The following is a 19,619-nucleotide window of genomic DNA, read 5'->3' as shown; positions in this document are numbered from 1 at the left end:
ATGATGAAGCATGACACTCGCAAGGGTGTGTGAGGCCATTATATCCAACAAAATGGATGCCCGTTTGTAGGCACCTCACGTTGCCCTACAAAATCCCTAACCTGTCTCCGACTAACTAGCACTCCTTTAGGAACAGCCTGGTACCCCTCTAGTTGTTGGCATCCTTAGCGAACACCAGGACTGGACCTTCCGCTCCCCCGTACGAGTGGTAAATTCGCTAGACTTGGCACATAGTGAGAACCCTCAATGTGCTTTGTCCCAATTCCCTCTTTGTTGAAACTGTGAAGTGCATCTAATGCCATGCTCAATCAGGCCACAACCAGAACCTTTAAAAAATCTTTTTTTTTTTTTTTTACAAATTCAGTGCTGTCTAGGTCGTTCTTCCAGTGTCTGCAGTATTTCATTTGTGGTTATTGCTGGTTCAGTCTTGTTAACTCTGAATAAAGATTTGGCATTTGCCACCGGACGTGGTAGATTTTCCTCCAATCAGGTCTTCTCCGCTTTGACAACAGTTCAGTTCTCTAGCCACAGGCAGCATGGTCCATCTGCACTAAAAACTCATCCTCAAAGTCAACAGTACAACGGGCTTCTTTCATAAAAAATACACAAGCCTCTTGCAACTAGACACAAACAGAAGGGACTTTGTGAAGTTACAGTTTGTTTCTCAGTCACTTTAACCCCTTCGATGCTCATGACGAGCTCAGCTCGTCATGAGGTACACCTCTCGTACACTCATGACGAGCTGAGCTCGTCATGAATAATGGGATTTACACATTCTTCAGCGCAGGAGGGGAAAACCATAAGCGTTGATGGTGTTAAAGGAGTAGTTCCTTCAGTAGATCGGTTCTTTAGGGAATAGTGTTGATCAGTGGAAAACACGTCCTGCACGTCTTCTACAAGTATTTACTTTTTTGATCTAATTTACCTATTTGAAATTCAATCCTACAATTATTTTATGTGGCCACCTACAGAACTAAATGGCAGGGTGTGAAAGACAGACACAGTGTCCTAACCTGTGACGTTCAAAGGAGATGCATGGGGAGGGTTATTAACAAATTAATTTTTCAGTGTCTAGTGAAACAAGCATTTGCAATGCAATAGGTCTCACATTTACACGAGGGTGAGGTATTGTAAATGACAATGCCTTTTATTTATGTTTTAGTTTTTAAAACATAAATAAAAAGAATTGCCATTTACAATGCCAATAGCTTAAACTTGCGTAAATGCGAGACCTATTGCATTGCAAATGCTTGTTTAAAAGCAGAGCCGGAAAGGCAGGCGTTACTTGGCTGGACATGCTCCTTTCCAGGAATACTGGAACCCGAGGAAGGGTTGGCTATTGTATTGCCGGAGGCTCCGAGCACAGGCAGCAGAATAAGAGGTGTGGAAAAACAGGCTTGGCAGGGAGCAGCTCTGTGCCCTCAAGGGAATGCAGAGCTCATTTTGCCCAACCTGCCCATAATTTACCAGACTCTGGGGGGTGAATACCGCTACGACAACCGACTCGTGTGCGCTTGCACCTTTGTTTAAAAAGAAACGGAGGTCCTGGTGGCCAGGGAAAGGAGAGCTGCGTGGGATGGTAGTGTGGACGTTATGGGTGATTAAAGCACGGCGCCCTGTTTATAATATATAAGCGGGCGCCGTGCTGTGAGAGGAGGGATAGTATTGAGCAGTCAGCAGGCCACCATCGTTGAAGCTAAAGCACAGCGTGCCCGCTGCTTTCAAAATCAGCGGAAGCAGCGCATGCAGAGAAACTCATTAAAGAAAATAGTGCTTACAGACTAAATAACACCTACTGTGTAACAACCAAAGTACAAGGGCCGGTCCTCATTGGAGGTTACAAATAATGACAAGGCGGTACTAAGGAGGGACTAACAAGCCTAGTAAGAAATCAGAAGCCAGCATTTATGAAGGACAATGACACAGGCCAATGAAAAATATGGGCAGAGAGTGGGCAAAGCTTCAAGTGCATACTCCAATACTGTATACCTCGCAGCAGCACATGTGCTGCCCAGGCTCGACCTAAAAATTCCCCAGACTGTAAAATGAATCATTATTCAGCCACTTTATGTCTAAAGAACTGAAAACCAATTAAAGTCTCAGCTTCCAGACCTCATGTCTGAATCTATTAAAACAAAATAAGTTAACCACATAATCCAGGAGATTAAAATTGTAGTCTGAAGGAAAATAAATATAGAAGATATTAAATGTAAACCATGAATGACACTTCTTATATTTTATTTTATTTGTTTTACGGAGTTTTATATAGCGCAAATGTGACCCGAAGATATCGGGTATCAGAGCACTTTACATAGCACCAGTTGTTTTACATGAGGACACATTAATTTTTGTTAGGCACGGGGAGATTAAGCGATTTGCCCAGAATCACAGGATGTTGTGCGTCATTGCCGAGACTCAAACCCGATTCCCCAGATTCGAGGTCGACTGCCCTAGCCTTTAGGGCAATAGAGGGATAAATTTAACGCATTAGAATGTGGGCCTTCTAATGCCAGTTATGGGATATTATCTTAATCATGAATACATTTTTCATTCCAGAGCAAATCTATTCAAATATATATTGTCATTAAAATTATCCAAATTATTTTTAGCCAATTTTTAAAGAAACATTTACTTGTGTAGAAATGTCTTCCTATTTGAAAGGACTAGTGTTGATCCCAAGCGTCCCTGATATTCAATTATGAAATAATTATGAAATAAAATAAATGCCCAGGAAATATGAATTAAAGGCTAGAATAAATAGTGGTTTCTCAAAAGCTCTTCTCTTGGACCATTTTTCTTTGTAATGGTTATTAACCAATCAAAACATGTATTTGTCATATACACTTCGAAGGGTGAAAAATTATGTCTACCTTACTAGCACTCAAATCTGTGGCTGCAGATTACATTAAAATATACATGCAAGAAAAAACACACATATCTTATAAATCTGAAGAAATCGACAAATTAATTTCACAGGAGCCTGTCTTTAGTTTAAGATTTTTTTTATTAAAAATGCAGATTAATTTATCAAAATACTATTAAAAGACCCACCAGCCCAAATGGGGTGAGGGGAGAAGGACTGACCAGGTGTCAGATTCAGCCAAGCCCCAGTAGTTACTACATGCCAGAGAGGTTGCTGCCAAGTCCGAAGGGGTGGATGGATCTACCCAGACAGACTCTCCATAATGTGGGTCATCAAACTATCTTAGGTGTATTTGTCCTAAGGAGCAGCATGGGGCAATTAGATACAAAACTTCATTCACACATGCTACCTTTGCCCCCAGGCAATCTCACAGCATACAGTTCTACCAAAAAAGACTAGCTTTCTAGAAATGACCAGCTAACACAACAACTCCAGAATATCCACCAAAAGGGAAACAAGTAAAAAACTCCAGGGGGATTTGCGAGCATGCAAACACTCTGCATGAGGCCATGCCTTGTTTCGAATTAAAACGGCATATGTGCGGCCACTGTTTTTCACAAACGGACCACCTAGTAGTCTGATCGATCTTTTTTAGTCAAAATCACCAGACGCATTCACGACATATGATGCACTCTACTCTCAGGTTCCAATTATGCGGCCTCTACACAAGCCTAAATGATGCAGAGGCAGCTAGCATGTGGTTTCCCCTTCCAGAGGGGAAATAAGCCGTACAAAGCTGCTATTTGCAATGATGATCTGTTCTTCTTTCTAGAACTATTCCTGAAAAAATCCATTTACATTTTCTTCACTGAAAATAAATCTCTCAGGAGCCACTTTGGGAGACTTTTCCTAGTTGGCTAATCAGAATCCAGACCCTGGGAACCTTTGACTTGTTCTTGGGAGTCCTCATGACCAGTGTCATATTCTTAGAGATTTTTCCAATCAGCAAAAGTGGATTAAACCATATCAATATGTGCGCATGCATATCAGGTCAGAGCCCGCATAGTATCAAACTCAGAGTTCTAATAAGTATATTTTGAAGAACAGCCCATTTCTCTAAAAGCAAGAAGGCGAGATCATGGTTTCTCAAAAGGTGGTGAAAATTTGAAACCAGAACCTCAACTTTCAGAGCTGGAAGAAGCTTAGGAAGGTCAGCTAAAGAAAGCCGGAGTCATGGGCCAGAAAAAGGCTTACCAAAGTCACAGCTTGGCCTGCTTCATGGGCCAGTGAGAAGCTTAGTGAAGTCTCTGTCTGGCCTGCTTCATGGGCCAGTAGTAAGCTTAGAGAAGTCAGGCCTGGGCCAGCAGGAAGCCAGTAGAACTCAGTGCCTGGCCTGCTTCATGGGCCAGTGAGAAGCTTAGTGAAGGCTCAGTCTGGTCTGCTTCATGGGCCATTAGGAAGCTTAGAGAACTCAGTGCCTGGCCTGCTTCATGGGCCATTAGGAAGCTTAGAGAAGTCTGTGCCTGGCCTGCTTCATGGGCCATTAGGAAGCTTAGAGAACTCAGTGCCAGGCCTGCTTCTGGGCCTGTGAGAAGCTTAGAGAAGTCTGTGCCTGGCCTGCTTCATGGGCCATTAGGAAGCTTAGAGAAGTCTGTGCCTGGCCTGCTTCATGGGCCATTAGGAAGCTTAGAGAACTCAGTGCCAGGCCTGCTTCTGGGCCTGTGAGAAGCTTAGAGAAGTCTGTGCCTGGCCTGCTTCATGGGCCATTAGGAAGCTTAGAGAAGTCTGTGCCTGGCCTGCTTCATGGGCCATTAGGAAGCTTAGAGAACTCAGTGCCAGGCCTGCTTCTGGGCCTGTGAGAAGCTTAGAGAAGTCTGTGCCTGGTCTGCTTCATGTGTGAGTAACATGTTTACAGAAGTCACAGTCTTGCCTGCTTCAGACGCTTAGCTCAGGGAAGTCGAAGCCGGGCCTGCTCCATGGGCCAGAAAGAAGTTGAATGCGGTCAGTCTGCTCTCAATACTGGGTCAATGACAAGCTGCATGTGCCCATTCTGTTCTTTATGGGTCAATGAAAGGCTAAATGTGGAGAAGGCTGCCATCTGTGGGTCACTGAGAGGGGTCAGTGGAGTGTGGTAAAGGCAGCCATTTATGGGCCACTAGGAGGCTGAATGTAGTGAAGACTGTCTTTAGGGGTCACTAAGAGGCAGAATGTTGTACCAGCTGTCATTTTTTGGGTCACCAAAAGGCTGAAAGCAGCCACTCTGTTCCTCTCCACATGGTATTACCATTCTCCATGCGGCAGTGGCAAGGTGCCCGTTGTCAGTCAGGCCTTCATGAGTCATTGGCAGGCTGAATATGGCAGTCTGACCTGAGGCTGTAAGCGGTGAAGGCTGCTCTTTAGCCAGAGTCAGTATCCTTCTCGGGCCTCTGTTCCTGATCAATATGTTGGTGAGAGAATTCATCAGTATTTCAGGCCATTTAGACCAAGGGAGATCCTCTTCATTAAGACCTACAAACAGCCTGGACCAAGATAGGAGCTTGGGCGGGAGGCAGAGATTTTCAGCTGGGACTGAGCGGTGACATTAAAGGCCACATTCCAAGATTATGAGCTGTTAACACAGGCTGCGTCTGCGAGCACACACGGCGAGCTGAAACTCAGAGATGGCTGCATGGAAATTTTTATGAAATGGTGCCTCATCCTTTGGTTTTGAAATGGCACAAAGCTGGTACTTAAACCATGAATTAAGGGTGTATTCCACCACAATAATGGGTTGATATATTAACCTCCCAAAATACCATATTCAGAATATGGACTACCACAATATTGAGAAGGTAAGTACATAAGGTAAGAATAGACTTACTATTCTCAACTCCACGTGAATGCACCTTGAAGATGCACAAGATGTGCCGAGTTAGGAATAGTAAATCTATATTTCTAATTATATACTTACCTTCATAACGTTTTGGTAGGACGTATTCTGGATACAATATTATGGCAGCCCGATACTTTGTCACTCAGTATTGTCAGATAAACCCTTGCGGAGGTCCTGTGGGCTGTGATGTTCAGCTCACCACATGGTCAATGACCTCTGGCTGACACCATGGGCTATGATTAAAGGATGGCGCGTTAGTCTGCGATTTTGTGCAGACACCGTTATCTACAGATTGAACTCTTTTCACACGTCATGATCTTGACCTGGTGCTTTGTGAACTAATGGGCACCTAGACTCCTGAGCAATGACTATGAGCCTGCGCAGTGGCATTTCATCTTTAATTGGTTGTCATGGTCTGTGGTTTAGATCTGGAGTCCATGATTTTGAGCTGGTGCCACTGACCTTTATTTTGATTTGACACCATAAGCCATGTCTCTGAAGTGGGACATTGATTGAAATTTTGAGCTCAAGCCATTTTCACTTTGAGCAGTAAGCATTAGGTGTGTTTTTGAGCTGGTGACATTGGTTGGGATTTTGAGGCTGCATCATTGATTGTGGTTTTGACTGGCTTTAATGTGATTTTGAGAATGCACCTTGGTGAGTTTGAGCTTGCTTCACGGATTGTGATTTTGATTGGCATCATTGATTGTGATTTTGAGCCTTCAGCAACGATTGTGATTTTGATTGGCATCATTGATTGTGATTTTGAGCCTGCATCATTGAGCGTGATTTTGACTGGCTTCATTGGGATTTTGAGAATGCACCTTGGTGATTTTGAGCTTGTTTCACTGATTGGGATTTTGACTGGCATCATTGATTGTGATTTTGACTGGCATCATTGATTGTGATTTTGAGCCTGCATCATTGAGCGTGATTTTGACTGGCTTCATTGGGATTTTGAGAATGCACCTTGGTGATTTTGAGCTTGTTTCACTGATTGGGATTTTGACTGGCATCATTTATTCTGATTTTGATTGGCATCATTTATTCTGATTTTGACTGGCATCATTTATTCTGATTTTGACTGGCATCATTGTGAATTTAAGAATTGGTCTTGATGATCCTGAGCTTGCATCACTGATTGTGATTTTCATTGGTGTCATGTATTGTGATTTTGAGCCTGCATCATTGAGCGTGATTTTGACTGGCATCATTGTGATTTAGAAAATGCACCTTGGTGATTTTAAGCTTGTATCACCGATTGTGATTTTGACTGGCATCATTTATTGTGATTTTGACTGGCATCATTTATTGTGATTTTGACTGGCATCATTTATTGTGATTTTGACTGGCATCATTTATTGTGATTTTGACTGGCATCATTGTAAATTTAAGAATGGTCTTGGTGATCTTGACCTTGCGTCACTGATTGTGATTTTGATTGCGGTCATTGATTCTGATTTTGATTGCTGTCATTGATTCTGATTTTCATTGCTGTCATTGATTCTGATTTGATTAGTATCATTAACTGTGACTTTGAGGTGGTATCCGGGATGTGATTTGTGCTGATGTCCTTGAACATGATTCTGTGCTGGAACATGGAATGTGATTTTAAATTGTGTAAATGATCATGATTTGGAGCTGGTGCAAATAGTTACGATTTTAAGCTGGCGTCACCAATTGTAACTTTGAGCTAACACAATGGATATTAGCTGGCATCAATGATCGAGATTTTGAACTGGCACGAAAGGTCCGAATTTGGAGTGAATGCATGAATGTCGAATTCATGGTGCCCTTGTGAGTTACCTGATGCCAGGTTGCTGCCTGAGGAGATAACCTGCAAACCCAGTGAAATGGAAAAGAGAGGTCTACTCCCTCAGGCTGGTGCCCACAAGACCATTGCAATGTGAGCGGAGTGACTACAAGGCCTGTGCTTTTTGAGTGATAGCTCTTTAACTAATGTCAAAGCCTTAAGAGTAGGGACATTGTGAGCAAGATCTTTACTACCTAAGGTGAAAGCCTGCAGGACACGAACAATGTGAAGAATACGTCTGCTGTTTTAGGCTAATGCCTGCGGGATTCGTGCAGTGCGACAGCAGCTCTGCTCGCTGCAGTGCAAGAGTGATAGCTGTGTTATGTGAGGGCAAAGCCCGTGGTACGTGTGCAATGTGAGCAACAGCTCTGCTCTCTCAGTGCAAAGTCTGTGAGACCTGCACAACATGAGCAGCAATAGCTCCTCTATCTCAGGGCAAAGCCTGCATAACTCATGCAATGTGTTTGAAGCCAGAGCCTTCATGATACATTCAATCCGAGGGACAGCTCTGCTGTCTAAACCCAAGGCCTGCAGCACTCATGCAATTTTAGGGACAACTCCATCTGCGGCCAGCACCGTAGGGATATTTATCATGACCGTGAGCTCTGCTGTCTAAATCCAGAATATCCTCCCCAGACATACCTGCAGCAAACTTTACACAACCTGAAAATCATGAGGTGCTGATCCCAGGGGCCTTGGTGGAGACAGTGGAACAGCCAGCAGTTCATAAAATCAGACATCTCTCTTACCCGCCCGGATCACATGCATAATAACCATCCTCTTTAGCTACCAGTGGCTATTCTCTGCAGTGTATTCTATCACAGCCCTTCACAATGCATTTTATCAGGCTCCCTCCCTCGGCGGACAATGTCTGTCCTATGAGACATGTAGGGAGTCTTTAGAATCCAATGTACCAGACACCCCCCGTCCTGGACACCAGTAATGTATCTCTCTAGGGTCATGCACCTTGGGTCTTTGATATCATTCCTTTCTCTCTCCCGCCAGGCTCATCCTTCCTTGGAATCCAGTCTGCCTTGCTCCACGTCTCGCATCCTCCAGCTCCTCCTCTGCCCGTGTATGTCGCCTTCAGGTGTCAGCCATGTCTCAAGTGTTGTCTTTGGGGTTACGGTTAACTTCGCAGTGCATGTCAGTTCCAGGGTACACTTTATCTCATTAATGCGGGTTCTATCTAGAGTCCAGTACATTTCTGCTTTGTGCCTGCGGGTGACGATTACCTCCATGGTATGGGTAATTTTCATAGTGCAGATTATCTCCGATGTCCAAATTATTCACAGGGCACAGATAATTTCTGTGCTGTAGATTATTTTACAGGTGCATGTGATCTCTGGGGTGCAAGTTGCTGCTACAGTACAGGTTATCTCTGAGGTACAAGGTATTTCCAGGTTTCACGTAACTCCTCGGCTACAGGTCCTCCGGTTATCTGTGTAGTTTGAAGTGTTCATGCAGGGACTGTGCCTGAAGCCTTAATGTCTGGAACTCTTCCTGGATGAAGTCAGTCACAGCCTTCCGCATCTCCACCTAGTGGGGGGGACAAAATACAGATGATTCACACGGGTAATCAGCGTGACCCACACACCCACCGAAGCATTAGGTCAAAGGGAGAGTCTGTAAGATAGCTTGGGCCAACATAGCACATTTTAAAAGGAATCAATTATCGTTTTAAGTAGTAATGAGCACTATGATGGTTCCGCAAATATATGCATCAAAGTATGGAAGATGTGTGCTCCAGAAAACTGATTTCTATTTTGTACAATGAATACGTCACTACTTGAAGACCTTGCTTTTGTGTACTATTTTCAATTAATTTAAACCACAAATAAACAACAATTTTGATTGAACGTGTATTAAGCACGTACGGAAAAAACGGCTTACTTGGAATATTTTCAGACTGGCATTGCCATAAAAGGCACTGGACTGTTGGTGTGTCCCGATCACAGGCTGTTTACAGAGGCTACAGAACACTGCAGCTCAACAGATCACCTCCCACCCCACACACACAAGGCTACAACTCGCTTAAGCAAACCACAATCGTTCTAATCCGGCTACTTAGCATGTCCATTGAAATAGATCCCTGGAATGTATACAGTTCACAATCAGGAACATACACTATGGCAGACAGAAGATTTATTGTACATGCATAGCAATGCAAGATGACGTCCATTGCTGGGGATAGCTGCAGTTTGACTGCACACCACATTTTAGGAGCAGGGAGAAGGGATGAGGGAATAATTCAAGATGGCGGCGGCATGGAGGGAGCACCTACACAGAGCTCCGCAGACTGAATACTATAGATTGCCCTATAACTGTAGCACAATCCATAGTCCCTTCCACGTCTGGCTCACTGGAGAAGTTATAGAGAATCGGCAAAGGAAATTGCTGTTCCAATCTGACTGGAGGTAGCATTGCATTGCTATCCTCCACTGGCATGAAAACGCTGCTACAGCTGCCCCTCCTTAGAGAGTCCTATGATATTTGCCTCAAGGAACAGAGGCCGGGCTTCACTGCCAGCTAGGAGCTCCGCTACTGTGATGATGGAACGCTGTAGCATGCAGCCAGAGCCATGGATCTGCTGAAGATCTACCGAGGCTGTGGATCGTTATCAAGTAGCATGACTCCTGCCAGCAAGTCAAGGTATGCAGGTGCTGACCCTCTGGGAATCTTGGATGGTCTGGGTGCTGACTGCATCACAAGTTTTTTTTTTACATCATCTTGTTTTCACGCATCACTCACACGTTGTTCCTTGTAGCTTCCAAACGTTGTACGGGGTTTTTTTTTTTATTTTTTAAATACAGATTTATATAGCGCAAACTTAACCCGAAGGTATTGGCTCGCTTTACATGAGTACCGGTTAGGTTACACAAGGACACATTCAGGCACCAGGAGATTACATGATTTGCCCAGAAAACCCGGGGTGTGGACGTGACCCAGAGGCTCGAACCTTGGTTTCCATGACCAAAGTGGGCAATCTAGCCGATGGACCACATCCTCTCCCCTGTATTGTGCCTTGTGGGTGATAACAGGCCAGCATGGTACGACATAAGGAATCACACAAACACATTTGGGTTGCCACGCTCCGCCTCTGTCCTCGGAATCCATGCTCCTATATCTATATAATTCATGATATAGCATCCAAACAAACCTCTTGGCCACAACATCAAACCTAACTGCTCCTAGATATAATATTACAACCCACAGCTTCTGGCCCGGATATCAGACCCCACTGACTATCGTAGTTTCTGGACCATGACATCAAACATCACTGCTTCTGGATATTCTAGCAGACTGCACTGACTCAGGATGTGATATCAGACCATCATAACCCACTCAAAGATGACATCCAACCCTAATGCCTCTCAATGAAAACATTAAACCCTACAACGTCTAGATGCAATATTAGATCCCCACACAACCTCTCAGTGTTGATGACTGACCCAGGTGTTCCTGGGTGTGATATCAGGTGACCACAGACTCTTGTTATCGAACCCCACCGCTCCAGGATGTGACATCAGACCACCACAGACTCTTGGTGACAATAACAAACCCAGCCGCTCCGAGGTGTGATATCATACCAACACAGACTCTTGATGATGATATTAAACCCCACATCGCTGAGGTGTGATATCAGGCCACCATACACAATTGATGGTGATATCAAACCCAACCACCCCAGGTGTGCTATCACACCACCACCGACTCTTGATGTGCTCTGAATTATCAGATTCTGTTCAAAGTAGAGTTCCTGATGTTTTGAGCCAGCTCCACTTATCTGATTTCAAGGCTATGCTTGTGGAGAGTGTGTGGCAAACCGGAAGCAAAGGATTTCTTTGCTTGGTTAGTCCTGGGGTTAAAAAGCCACACCTGCTATTACGGTTGGGAACTCTCTGCTGGTCATTTGACGCTAGCACTGATTTTACTCTTTGTTCTGAAGAAGTTAAAGACCACAACATGCTTAGAAGAACAACCCTCCCACAGCCCAGGACACTTATGTCCATCTGAGCATTTGCACACGTCTTGTTTCTGGTTTTGGGTGATTGGTAATGATTCTCTACTGGGTTGTGGGAGGGTAGGTCTTTTGCCCATTTTGAAATTTTATTTCAATAATTTTGAGCATTAGATGTGTATTTATTTGCTTTATTGTTGTCACTGTGTACACCACACCGTAAGACAATTATGGAAACACTGTACCAAGAAGAGATCAACCTTGCACTCAGGTGGGAGTGAGATGACACCAAACAGTCTGTCCTTAGAGGATGCATCAGATCCCCTTCCAGTCCTCTCTATGCGTGTGATAACAGATGGAGAGAGAAAAAAGCAAGGCAAATGTGAAGCCTAGGTACTCACTGCTGACTTATTCTCTGAACGCAGGCGCTCCACCAACGTCATGGCACTGAAGGGTTTCCCGATGAGCACTGTGATCCGCTGGCAAGAAAAGAAACATTAAGTAAGGAGGGGGTAATAACACAGAAGGAACTAGTCCCCACTGCACCTAAGGAGCACTGAGAACACAGAGACACAGGAAAAAAAAGAACAAACAACACACACAGAAAAAAAATACATAACCATGGAAATGGGCTTGTGTAACAAGACAACACTTATCTATTAGGGAAGGAATTCTGCTTCCAAACAAAACGTGTGCATAGAAACAAAAAGAAAAAAGTGGTGAGACAAAACATAGCCTGCACAAAACTTCACTCTTGCAGCCTAGTCAGAGTTGTGCAACAGGACGAGAATTGTTCAAATCTATTTTCCAACTGCTCTCGAAAAACAAGCATTAGCAAAGCCAAAAGTTTGCTCCTTTGAAAGACTTTTCCAAACTTCCAGGCTCTGTCAATGCATGTTGCCAATGCAAAATATCATTTGCAAAAAGAACAAAGATTGTATTGCTGATGACAAATATCACTGGGGGAAAAGCAATGCAATTATGTCAGCATGTATGTGCATATATATATATATATGTGTAACTGTGCAGAAGTAATTTTATTAACATTTCGTTTTTACCGTAATTTACTGTTCTAAGATGCCCATCTTCGGGCAGTACATAACGAAATGTAAGACAAAGTGCCCCAAAGTGCATGATATGGTCCAGCGTTGGGACTTCTATGTGTGCATGTTTTGGCACGCATGCACTCGTACGCATCATGACGCTACAATATTACTTTTCTTACTTTTAACTTACCATTTCAAGAGGGACCGACAGATAAAAACTGTCTGTATGCGAGATTTGACAATGGAGTCAGAGTAAGGTCACCGATTGTAGCATTTTCTTAGTGACAACTATGAAGGTAAGTGCCCTTTTCAACATGATCACCCCCCCCCCCCCCCCCACACACACACACACACTTTTTGCTGGGTATTTGATGTGATTTCGAGTGGAAGTACACAGGGTTCCTGCTGACCAGGCCCCCAGTGCCAGATCTCTTTCCCAAAACTGTACAATTGTTTCCTGCAATTGGCAATACCTTTAATACCCTCTGAAAGTCCCTAGTAAGTAGTACCTAGGGCCTGATGTACTAAAGAGGGTCCCTCAGCAAGGCAGCATGAATTGTGCCCCCTAAGGCCCCCCTCACCAAGCTCATGACAACTGCCATTGCAGGCTGCATGTCTTGGTGTAGACAAAAGTGAAAACACGACCTGTGTGCCATGCCCGCTGACACTGCATGTAGTATAATTAAGTCACCCCTACGATAGACCTTCCTGCCCTAAGGCAGGGTGCACTATACTTCATGTGAGGGCATAACTGCACGAGCAGATAGGCCCCGGTGCTGGTCAATTCCATTACTACTAGTACAAGTGATCTGGGAAGCCATTTTAAAGCATGTGCGGAACACTGGTAAAAACAAGTTCCCAAGCTGCAGGATGGCTTCAATTAAAATAAGGATGTTTGGTATCCAACTTCCTGTATTAATAAACCCACACTGGTGCCAGTGACGGATTTAGTAATACATGCACACAGAGGGCACCTTAGAGGTGTCCCCTTAAAACCTACCAGCCACTGGGGAGCTGACTGACTGGTTTTCGCTAGCCTGCCACCAGATCTGAGTTTCTGATCCCTAACGGCTACAGCATTGCTCTCTGGTGCCCGTAAACCAAGCCTGCATGGGCAGTGGGTATGGTAAACCTTCTCCCACAGGATGACCTACACATTAGCATTCCATGGCAGGGGGGCTTTATGGGACCTACTGCCTTTGATATGCAAATCTGGTTTCTCTCCCCACAGAAGCCAACCCCCTTTGTCCAGATCCATTTGGTTCCTGGGCTGGTGGAAAAATTAGCTAGTCCGAATAGGCGTGTCCCCCCCAGGCTAGTGCCACCCCTAAGGTGGGCTACTTGAAGTGGAGGAGACTTTTCAAAGTTAGCCATCTTGGTGATAGCAAAAACAGAGACTCTGGGACAGGTTTATGACCACCTCCCCTAGGAAGTGGTCATTTAGGGGCCGTAGTGACCCCAAAGGTAAGTTTCCCATTGGCTACACAACCCTAATGCCCCTAAATTCATTATTTGAGGCAAGCCTTTCGAACAAGAGAAACAGATCATGCCGACCAAAAGAAGGGTTGAAGAGCCACAAAAGCAAGAACTACAGAAGAAGCAACTGACTTGGCACCAGCCCTACAGGCCTGCTTGCCTATTCTTGGCAACTTTGCCAAAGTCATCTCACCCTGCATGCTGCTGATCCTCCAAAGTCTGGGGGCTGCCAGCACTTCTCCAAAGACACAGGAACTCGAGCGGAACAGTGTCGTTGTTCCCCTGCATCTTACAGGTACCAAAGACTGAGCTGTCAGGTTCCAAGACTGGGAAATCCTGACACAGAGCAGCACCACTGCACCGCACCGCCTATCCCGAGATGAAGTGGGTCAACGGTGCAAATGTGGTCCCCAGACCCTCCAGACTAGAGACCCACCTTGGGGTGCCCAGCTGTGGACTCCTCGATGCAGCCTGCAACACTTGTTTACAGGCCCCATCTATCACGACCGCTATCAGGAGACGAAAACCTGATGTCTAAGGACACCTCTGAGCACGTCGCCCATATCTTGTGGAGAAGAGGACCAAAGGTATCCCCCCCATCTTAGCACCGTGAGGTCTGAGCCCCCCCCCCCCCCCTGTTGGTTTAGCCTGACTGGACTCCCAGTCCGACACAATAGCATCTGTTCAAGCCGGCTGATCCCCCTCAACTTGCATTAGGCACCCGACGCTGTTTTGCACCACTGCACCCGGCCACCCCCGTGCCACTGGAGGTGATCTGCTGGTGCTGCCTTACACCTTACCCCATACACACCTCAATTCCTAGAGATCAGTCTCGTAAGTTGCTGCTAAAAACTTGTACTCCATATTTGTTTTTCCTTCCATAGGATAACATTGCAGTCTCTGAAAAATGCACTAAGTGTTGACTGTTTAAATGCAAAAGTGTTTCCCTTGAAAAACGTGCTTTACCTGATCGTATTGATCTTGGTGCTGAAACATATATATTATAACGATATGTGTTATTTTTATAAATCAGTGCGGATCTCCTTATTGAGCCGTGGGCATCAATTATTAAAACTGCTCGACCACACTTCCCCCTAAAAGAGTACCTAAGGATTGCTAGAGAAAACCCTATCCACTAGTAAGGGAATGCCTGGACTCTTTGCATGGTATATCTTGTTTTGATGTGCTACATAAAGAGCTGGCTTCCAACACAAGATCATTATTTAATTTACAAAGACAGTCTGGTCATTGGATCAGAACAGATAGGAGCTGTAGTTGGGGATCAAAGAATCAAAAGGGTGAACAGATTCATTGACCCAATGTGAGCTGATTGAACAAAATGTGGGAGGAAAATGGAAGAAAGGTGTACATAGATATATGATAAATAAAGCAGGGATAGAAAGGGCAGAAAGACATCTACTGATACAAGCCGGATATTGGAAACAAAGTGATGCCTGAAAGGAAGAAAACGCTCAACTGCCCTCAAAAACTGAAGGAACATAGTCATGAAATTATGACTCATCTGCTCCCAATGAAATGAAGGAACAAAGCAAGGATGGAAGGCAGGACACACACTTCCCCTTATAGAGCACAGGGAATAAAATGTGAAGTGTGAGCGCTACAAGTAACCTAAGATATGATTCTTGACAAAAGTCTGCAGGAGCAAAACAGGGATGATGGAAGGTGGGATGGGGGGCACCTCTGCCCATTGTAAGGTATGGTAAAAGGATAGTATAGAAAAGGAAGAAATATTCATCAGCCCATTGTGAGCTGTAGGGAAAAAAAGGCCTGATGCGGAGGAATGGTGGGCAGGCCCCTTTTGGACAAAGTGAAGAAATAAATGGAAGAAACATTTACCACCCATATCGAGCTAGGGGTTTAAATTAAGAATGGAAAGGGAGGAAAGACTTTGCTGCTCCCTACAGTGTAGGGGCAACAAAGTGAGGATCTAAAAGGAAGCAAAACTGAGAGCGTAAAGTAAGTAAAAAGTGTTTTTGCTGACAGCAAGCTAGTGAAACAATTGGAGCGTTGAAAGAGGGAAGACTAACCTCTTTATAGCAGACAAGGAGAAAAACAGGGGAATAGAAAGGAAGAAGTAACTCACCTGCCCATAGCGAGGCACATAGGGAGGATCGTTGGGAAGGACATCACTCATTCCTGTCAGTGGAATCAAAAGAGAGGATAAAGCGTTAGTGAACCAAGTGTACAGATGCTGCCTCTGACACGCTTTGCCTCCCTTGCCACATAATCAACATTCTCCAATTAAGTGTCTTCAAAGGCCGTTCTTTTAAAATTTAGAAGGTTTAGAGCTAAGAAGAATTTAAAAAGGTAAAATATAATATTTGAATGAGGGGTCTCATTATTTCTCTCTGAGGTGTCACTAGTATTTTCTAAGCCCCTTGCGTACTCTGCCCAACAGCAACCAGTCACATAATATGTCACCATGCTCTCCCCTTCAGTGGTACAAACATGGATGTAGTGCTGATCTACCCAGGTTAGCGCACAGCCGATGTGCTCTAAACTTTAAAGGCAGAACACCTAGTCAGGGCTTCTTTGCATGAAAGGATGATGAGAGATAAATGCTCAGTTCACTGCATGGAACCAAGCCACCGGGGCTCTGGTCTGGGGTATTTTTACAGTCATTTGAAAGACTTCAAGGGACCACCGGATTAGCGAGCTCTTGGTCTCCTTCAGAGGGAAGATCTTGTATGTTGCCAGATCCTTGGACATAGTGTGCACAGAGCTGAGCTGCAGGCTTGATGACCAAGGCGTTCACATTAAAGCCCACACTCCTATTACAGATCACATTCCCAACCGGCCCGATCACTGTGCCACTCAAACATGTGTCAGAATCAAGCTAAAGTACAGCTGGACTGAGGGGCTTCACTTCAACCAACTGAGATTGAGTTACGGCTGAGTAACAAATGAGTTGGGGATGAGCATACAAATGAATTAGACCACATGGTATAGGACCAGGACCTATTGCGCTAAATATACAGCAGCTAAAGTTCCAGTGGGTGGAAGGAAAGAATGAGGAATCCCTGGCTCCTGTCAACCATGGTGAAATTTCACTCATTGGTGCAGGTTCCTTGGTATTAAGGGCATTGAGTTTTTTTTAATGTAAATAGAGCAAAAGAAGCAGCATTTTAGAAACCACAAGGTTTTTCAGACACTGCAGCAAAAAGTCAGTGAAACAATCAAAATAAAAGAAACATACACACAGAGCTAGTCTCAGAAATCAATGGTGAAATATAACTACTGAGACCCTCTAAACAGACCATTGCAATTTCTATTACAGCACCCAGAGACCCTTCCTGCTCTTCATCTTTAAAATGGATGCCCCTCCATGCTACCCTTTGGGGGTCATTGTTATGTACTCTGCTTTCTATGGCAATCGTTATATTTACATAGCGCATATCTTCATACTCGACACACACACAAAGCTCTTACCTACGTGCCACAGAGGCAGAATGATGGGGTGAAGTGTGCATTCAGATATCAATCGGCCGATACCTTGTAGGAGGAAGAGAGACAGCTAGAGTTCAGACTGCGGCATGAGCAGATGCTGAAATGGTTCAGGGATTGGTGGATGTATTAAAGTGAGCAGAATGGTATCACCCTTAAGGAAATTAGAGACTTGGTGGCCAACCCTGAGCCTCTGGTATGGAAAAGAGTCAGTCAGACATCAGGCTGGGGCTCATCATGTCAATAACTCCACCCAGCCCTTGTGGTATTTCAGGGGTGTCTACAAATAAGCAGGAAAACTCTCAGGCCTGCATTCCCAATGTATATGCAATGCATGCAAATTTACAAAACCAATAGACTACGTAATATTACATGTGACATGATGTCTAAGTGAAGTGTGTGACATGGCCCACATATGATGTATTCAGACGTAAATCATGTAGTCATTGCGCTCAAATAACTCAAGCAATAGTACGGTGTCTTCGTCTGTGGAGACCCAGGCCACACAGAGAGTTTTTACCTCCATAGCTAAGGTACCTACTTGTCCCCCCCCATGTGCTAATTCAGAACCCCGCACCCTAAGATTTAGGCAGGGCATGGGGTGTCTTTCAATACATCTCTTGCCAGATGGCCTTCCCCTCACAGATAACAATTAAACAGGACAAAGAGTCCCACTAATACATATCTTTGCTGGACGGATTGCCTTGTTCACTGTTAACATTTATTTATTTATTTATTTTTATTTATTTCTTTCGATTTATATAGCGCTATATAACCCCGGGGTCTCTAAGCGCTTGTCCAGTAAGCACCACAGGAACCAAAAGAAACACTACAGGAAATTTATATCCCTCCCCAGGCTTTCTGGAAAAGAACAGTCTTCAGCCTCTTCCGAAAGGTCAGCAAATTGGGTTCTTTGCGCAAGTCCACCGGTAGACTGTTCCAGGCCTCTGGGAGGGTGTTAGAAATGGCACGACCGCCCACTGTCGCCAATCTAAAACGGGGTTGCATGAGCAGGGTTGCTTCAGCAGATCTTAACACCCTGGCAGGTGTATATGGGGTCAGGCGGGTCTTGATGTAGCTTGGTGCCTTACCGTAAAGGGATTTATGTGCAATGCATAACCCTTTAACCCCTTCGAGGCTAATGACGAGCTGGCCTCGTCATGGCGCTTACCTGCCGTGCGCGGATGACAAGGCCAGCTCGTCATAAAACAATGAAAAATAATAAAACCCAGCGCAGGACGGGAAAACGCCTAGCAGCCATGGGGTTAAAGAGTACCCTCTGCCTTATTGGGAGCCAATGTAGCTCACGCATAAGTGGGGACACATGCGTGCTCCTGGGTTTCTTGTGAATGAGCCTGGCGGCATCGTTCATCACCATCTGAAGTTTGTCCAGGAGTTTTTGGGGTAAGCCCAGATAGAGCGAGTTACCGTAATCCAGTCTTGCAAGGATCATAGCAGAGACCGCCCTTCGCAGGGTAGAATGGGACAATAATGGCGCGATCTTCCTAAGTTGACGCAACATGCCAACACAGGTTCCTACCACTGTGGTAACCTGTTTCCGCATGGAAAGCTTGTCATCCACATAAATGCCAAGACTTTTTACAGCCACTGCCGGCTCCGGGGGCGGTCCAAGTTCCCTCGGCCAGAATCCATCATGCCATGGATTGCCAGCGATGGTAACAGGTAGAACTTCCGTCTTGTCCGGATTAATTTTTAATGAGTTCAGCGACATCCAGTTAGCTGTCTGATGCAGAACATTGATGCAGGACACAGCCGAACGCCTCCCCCATTACACATCTTTGCTGGATGGCTAACTGTTAAAATTAAGGTAAGGACACAGGGACCCCTTAGCACTTCTTGGCCGGACGGAACAACACTGCCACTGTTAACCTTTAGGCTGGCTGCAGGGTATCTCTTCATAGGACTTTGCCGGATTGCACACCTCAGTCACTGCTAACATTTAGGCATGAGATAGGCTCTCCCATATCACATCTTTTCCGGACAGACCACCTGGGTCATTGTTAATATTTAGGCAGGACACAGTCTCCCATGGAGAGGTCAATGGGTAGCAACAACCTGAAGAGGTCCCCTGTGTGAAGATGGCCAGTGCTGGACAGGCTTGC

The 19,619-nt window shown here is 44.9% G+C and overlaps 1 protein-coding gene across 4 annotated transcripts in view; it reads right to left on the bottom strand.

Moving 5' to 3' along the window:
• Positions 1-2,985: 2,985 nt before the first annotated feature.
• Positions 2,986-19,619, bottom strand: part of TAFAZZIN (tafazzin, phospholipid-lysophospholipid transacylase) — a 71,891-nt gene continuing 55,257 nt past the window's right edge. For 3 of the 4 annotated variants that reach the window (XM_086940288.1, XM_086940286.1, XM_086940287.1), the window contains 4 exons: positions 17,482-17,544; positions 16,136-16,188; positions 11,911-11,988; positions 2,986-9,087 (listed from right to left, as the gene is read on the bottom strand). In XM_086940288.1, coding sequence (XP_086796414.1) covers positions 8,986-9,087; positions 11,911-11,988; positions 16,136-16,188; positions 17,482-17,544 — 296 coding nt within the window. In that variant the 3' untranslated portion in view covers positions 2,986-8,985. The remainder of the gene's footprint in view (positions 9,088-11,910; positions 11,989-16,135; positions 16,189-17,481; positions 17,545-19,619) is intronic. The other variant, XM_086940289.1, reaches the window with a different exon arrangement.

Source organism: Lissotriton vulgaris, chromosome 10, assembly GCF_964263255.1.
Source record: "Lissotriton vulgaris chromosome 10, aLisVul1.2, whole genome shotgun sequence".
NCBI classification, from domain to species: Eukaryota; Metazoa; Chordata; class Amphibia; order Caudata; family Salamandridae; genus Lissotriton; species Lissotriton vulgaris.
This window is presented reverse-complemented; position numbering and strand designations above follow the sequence as displayed.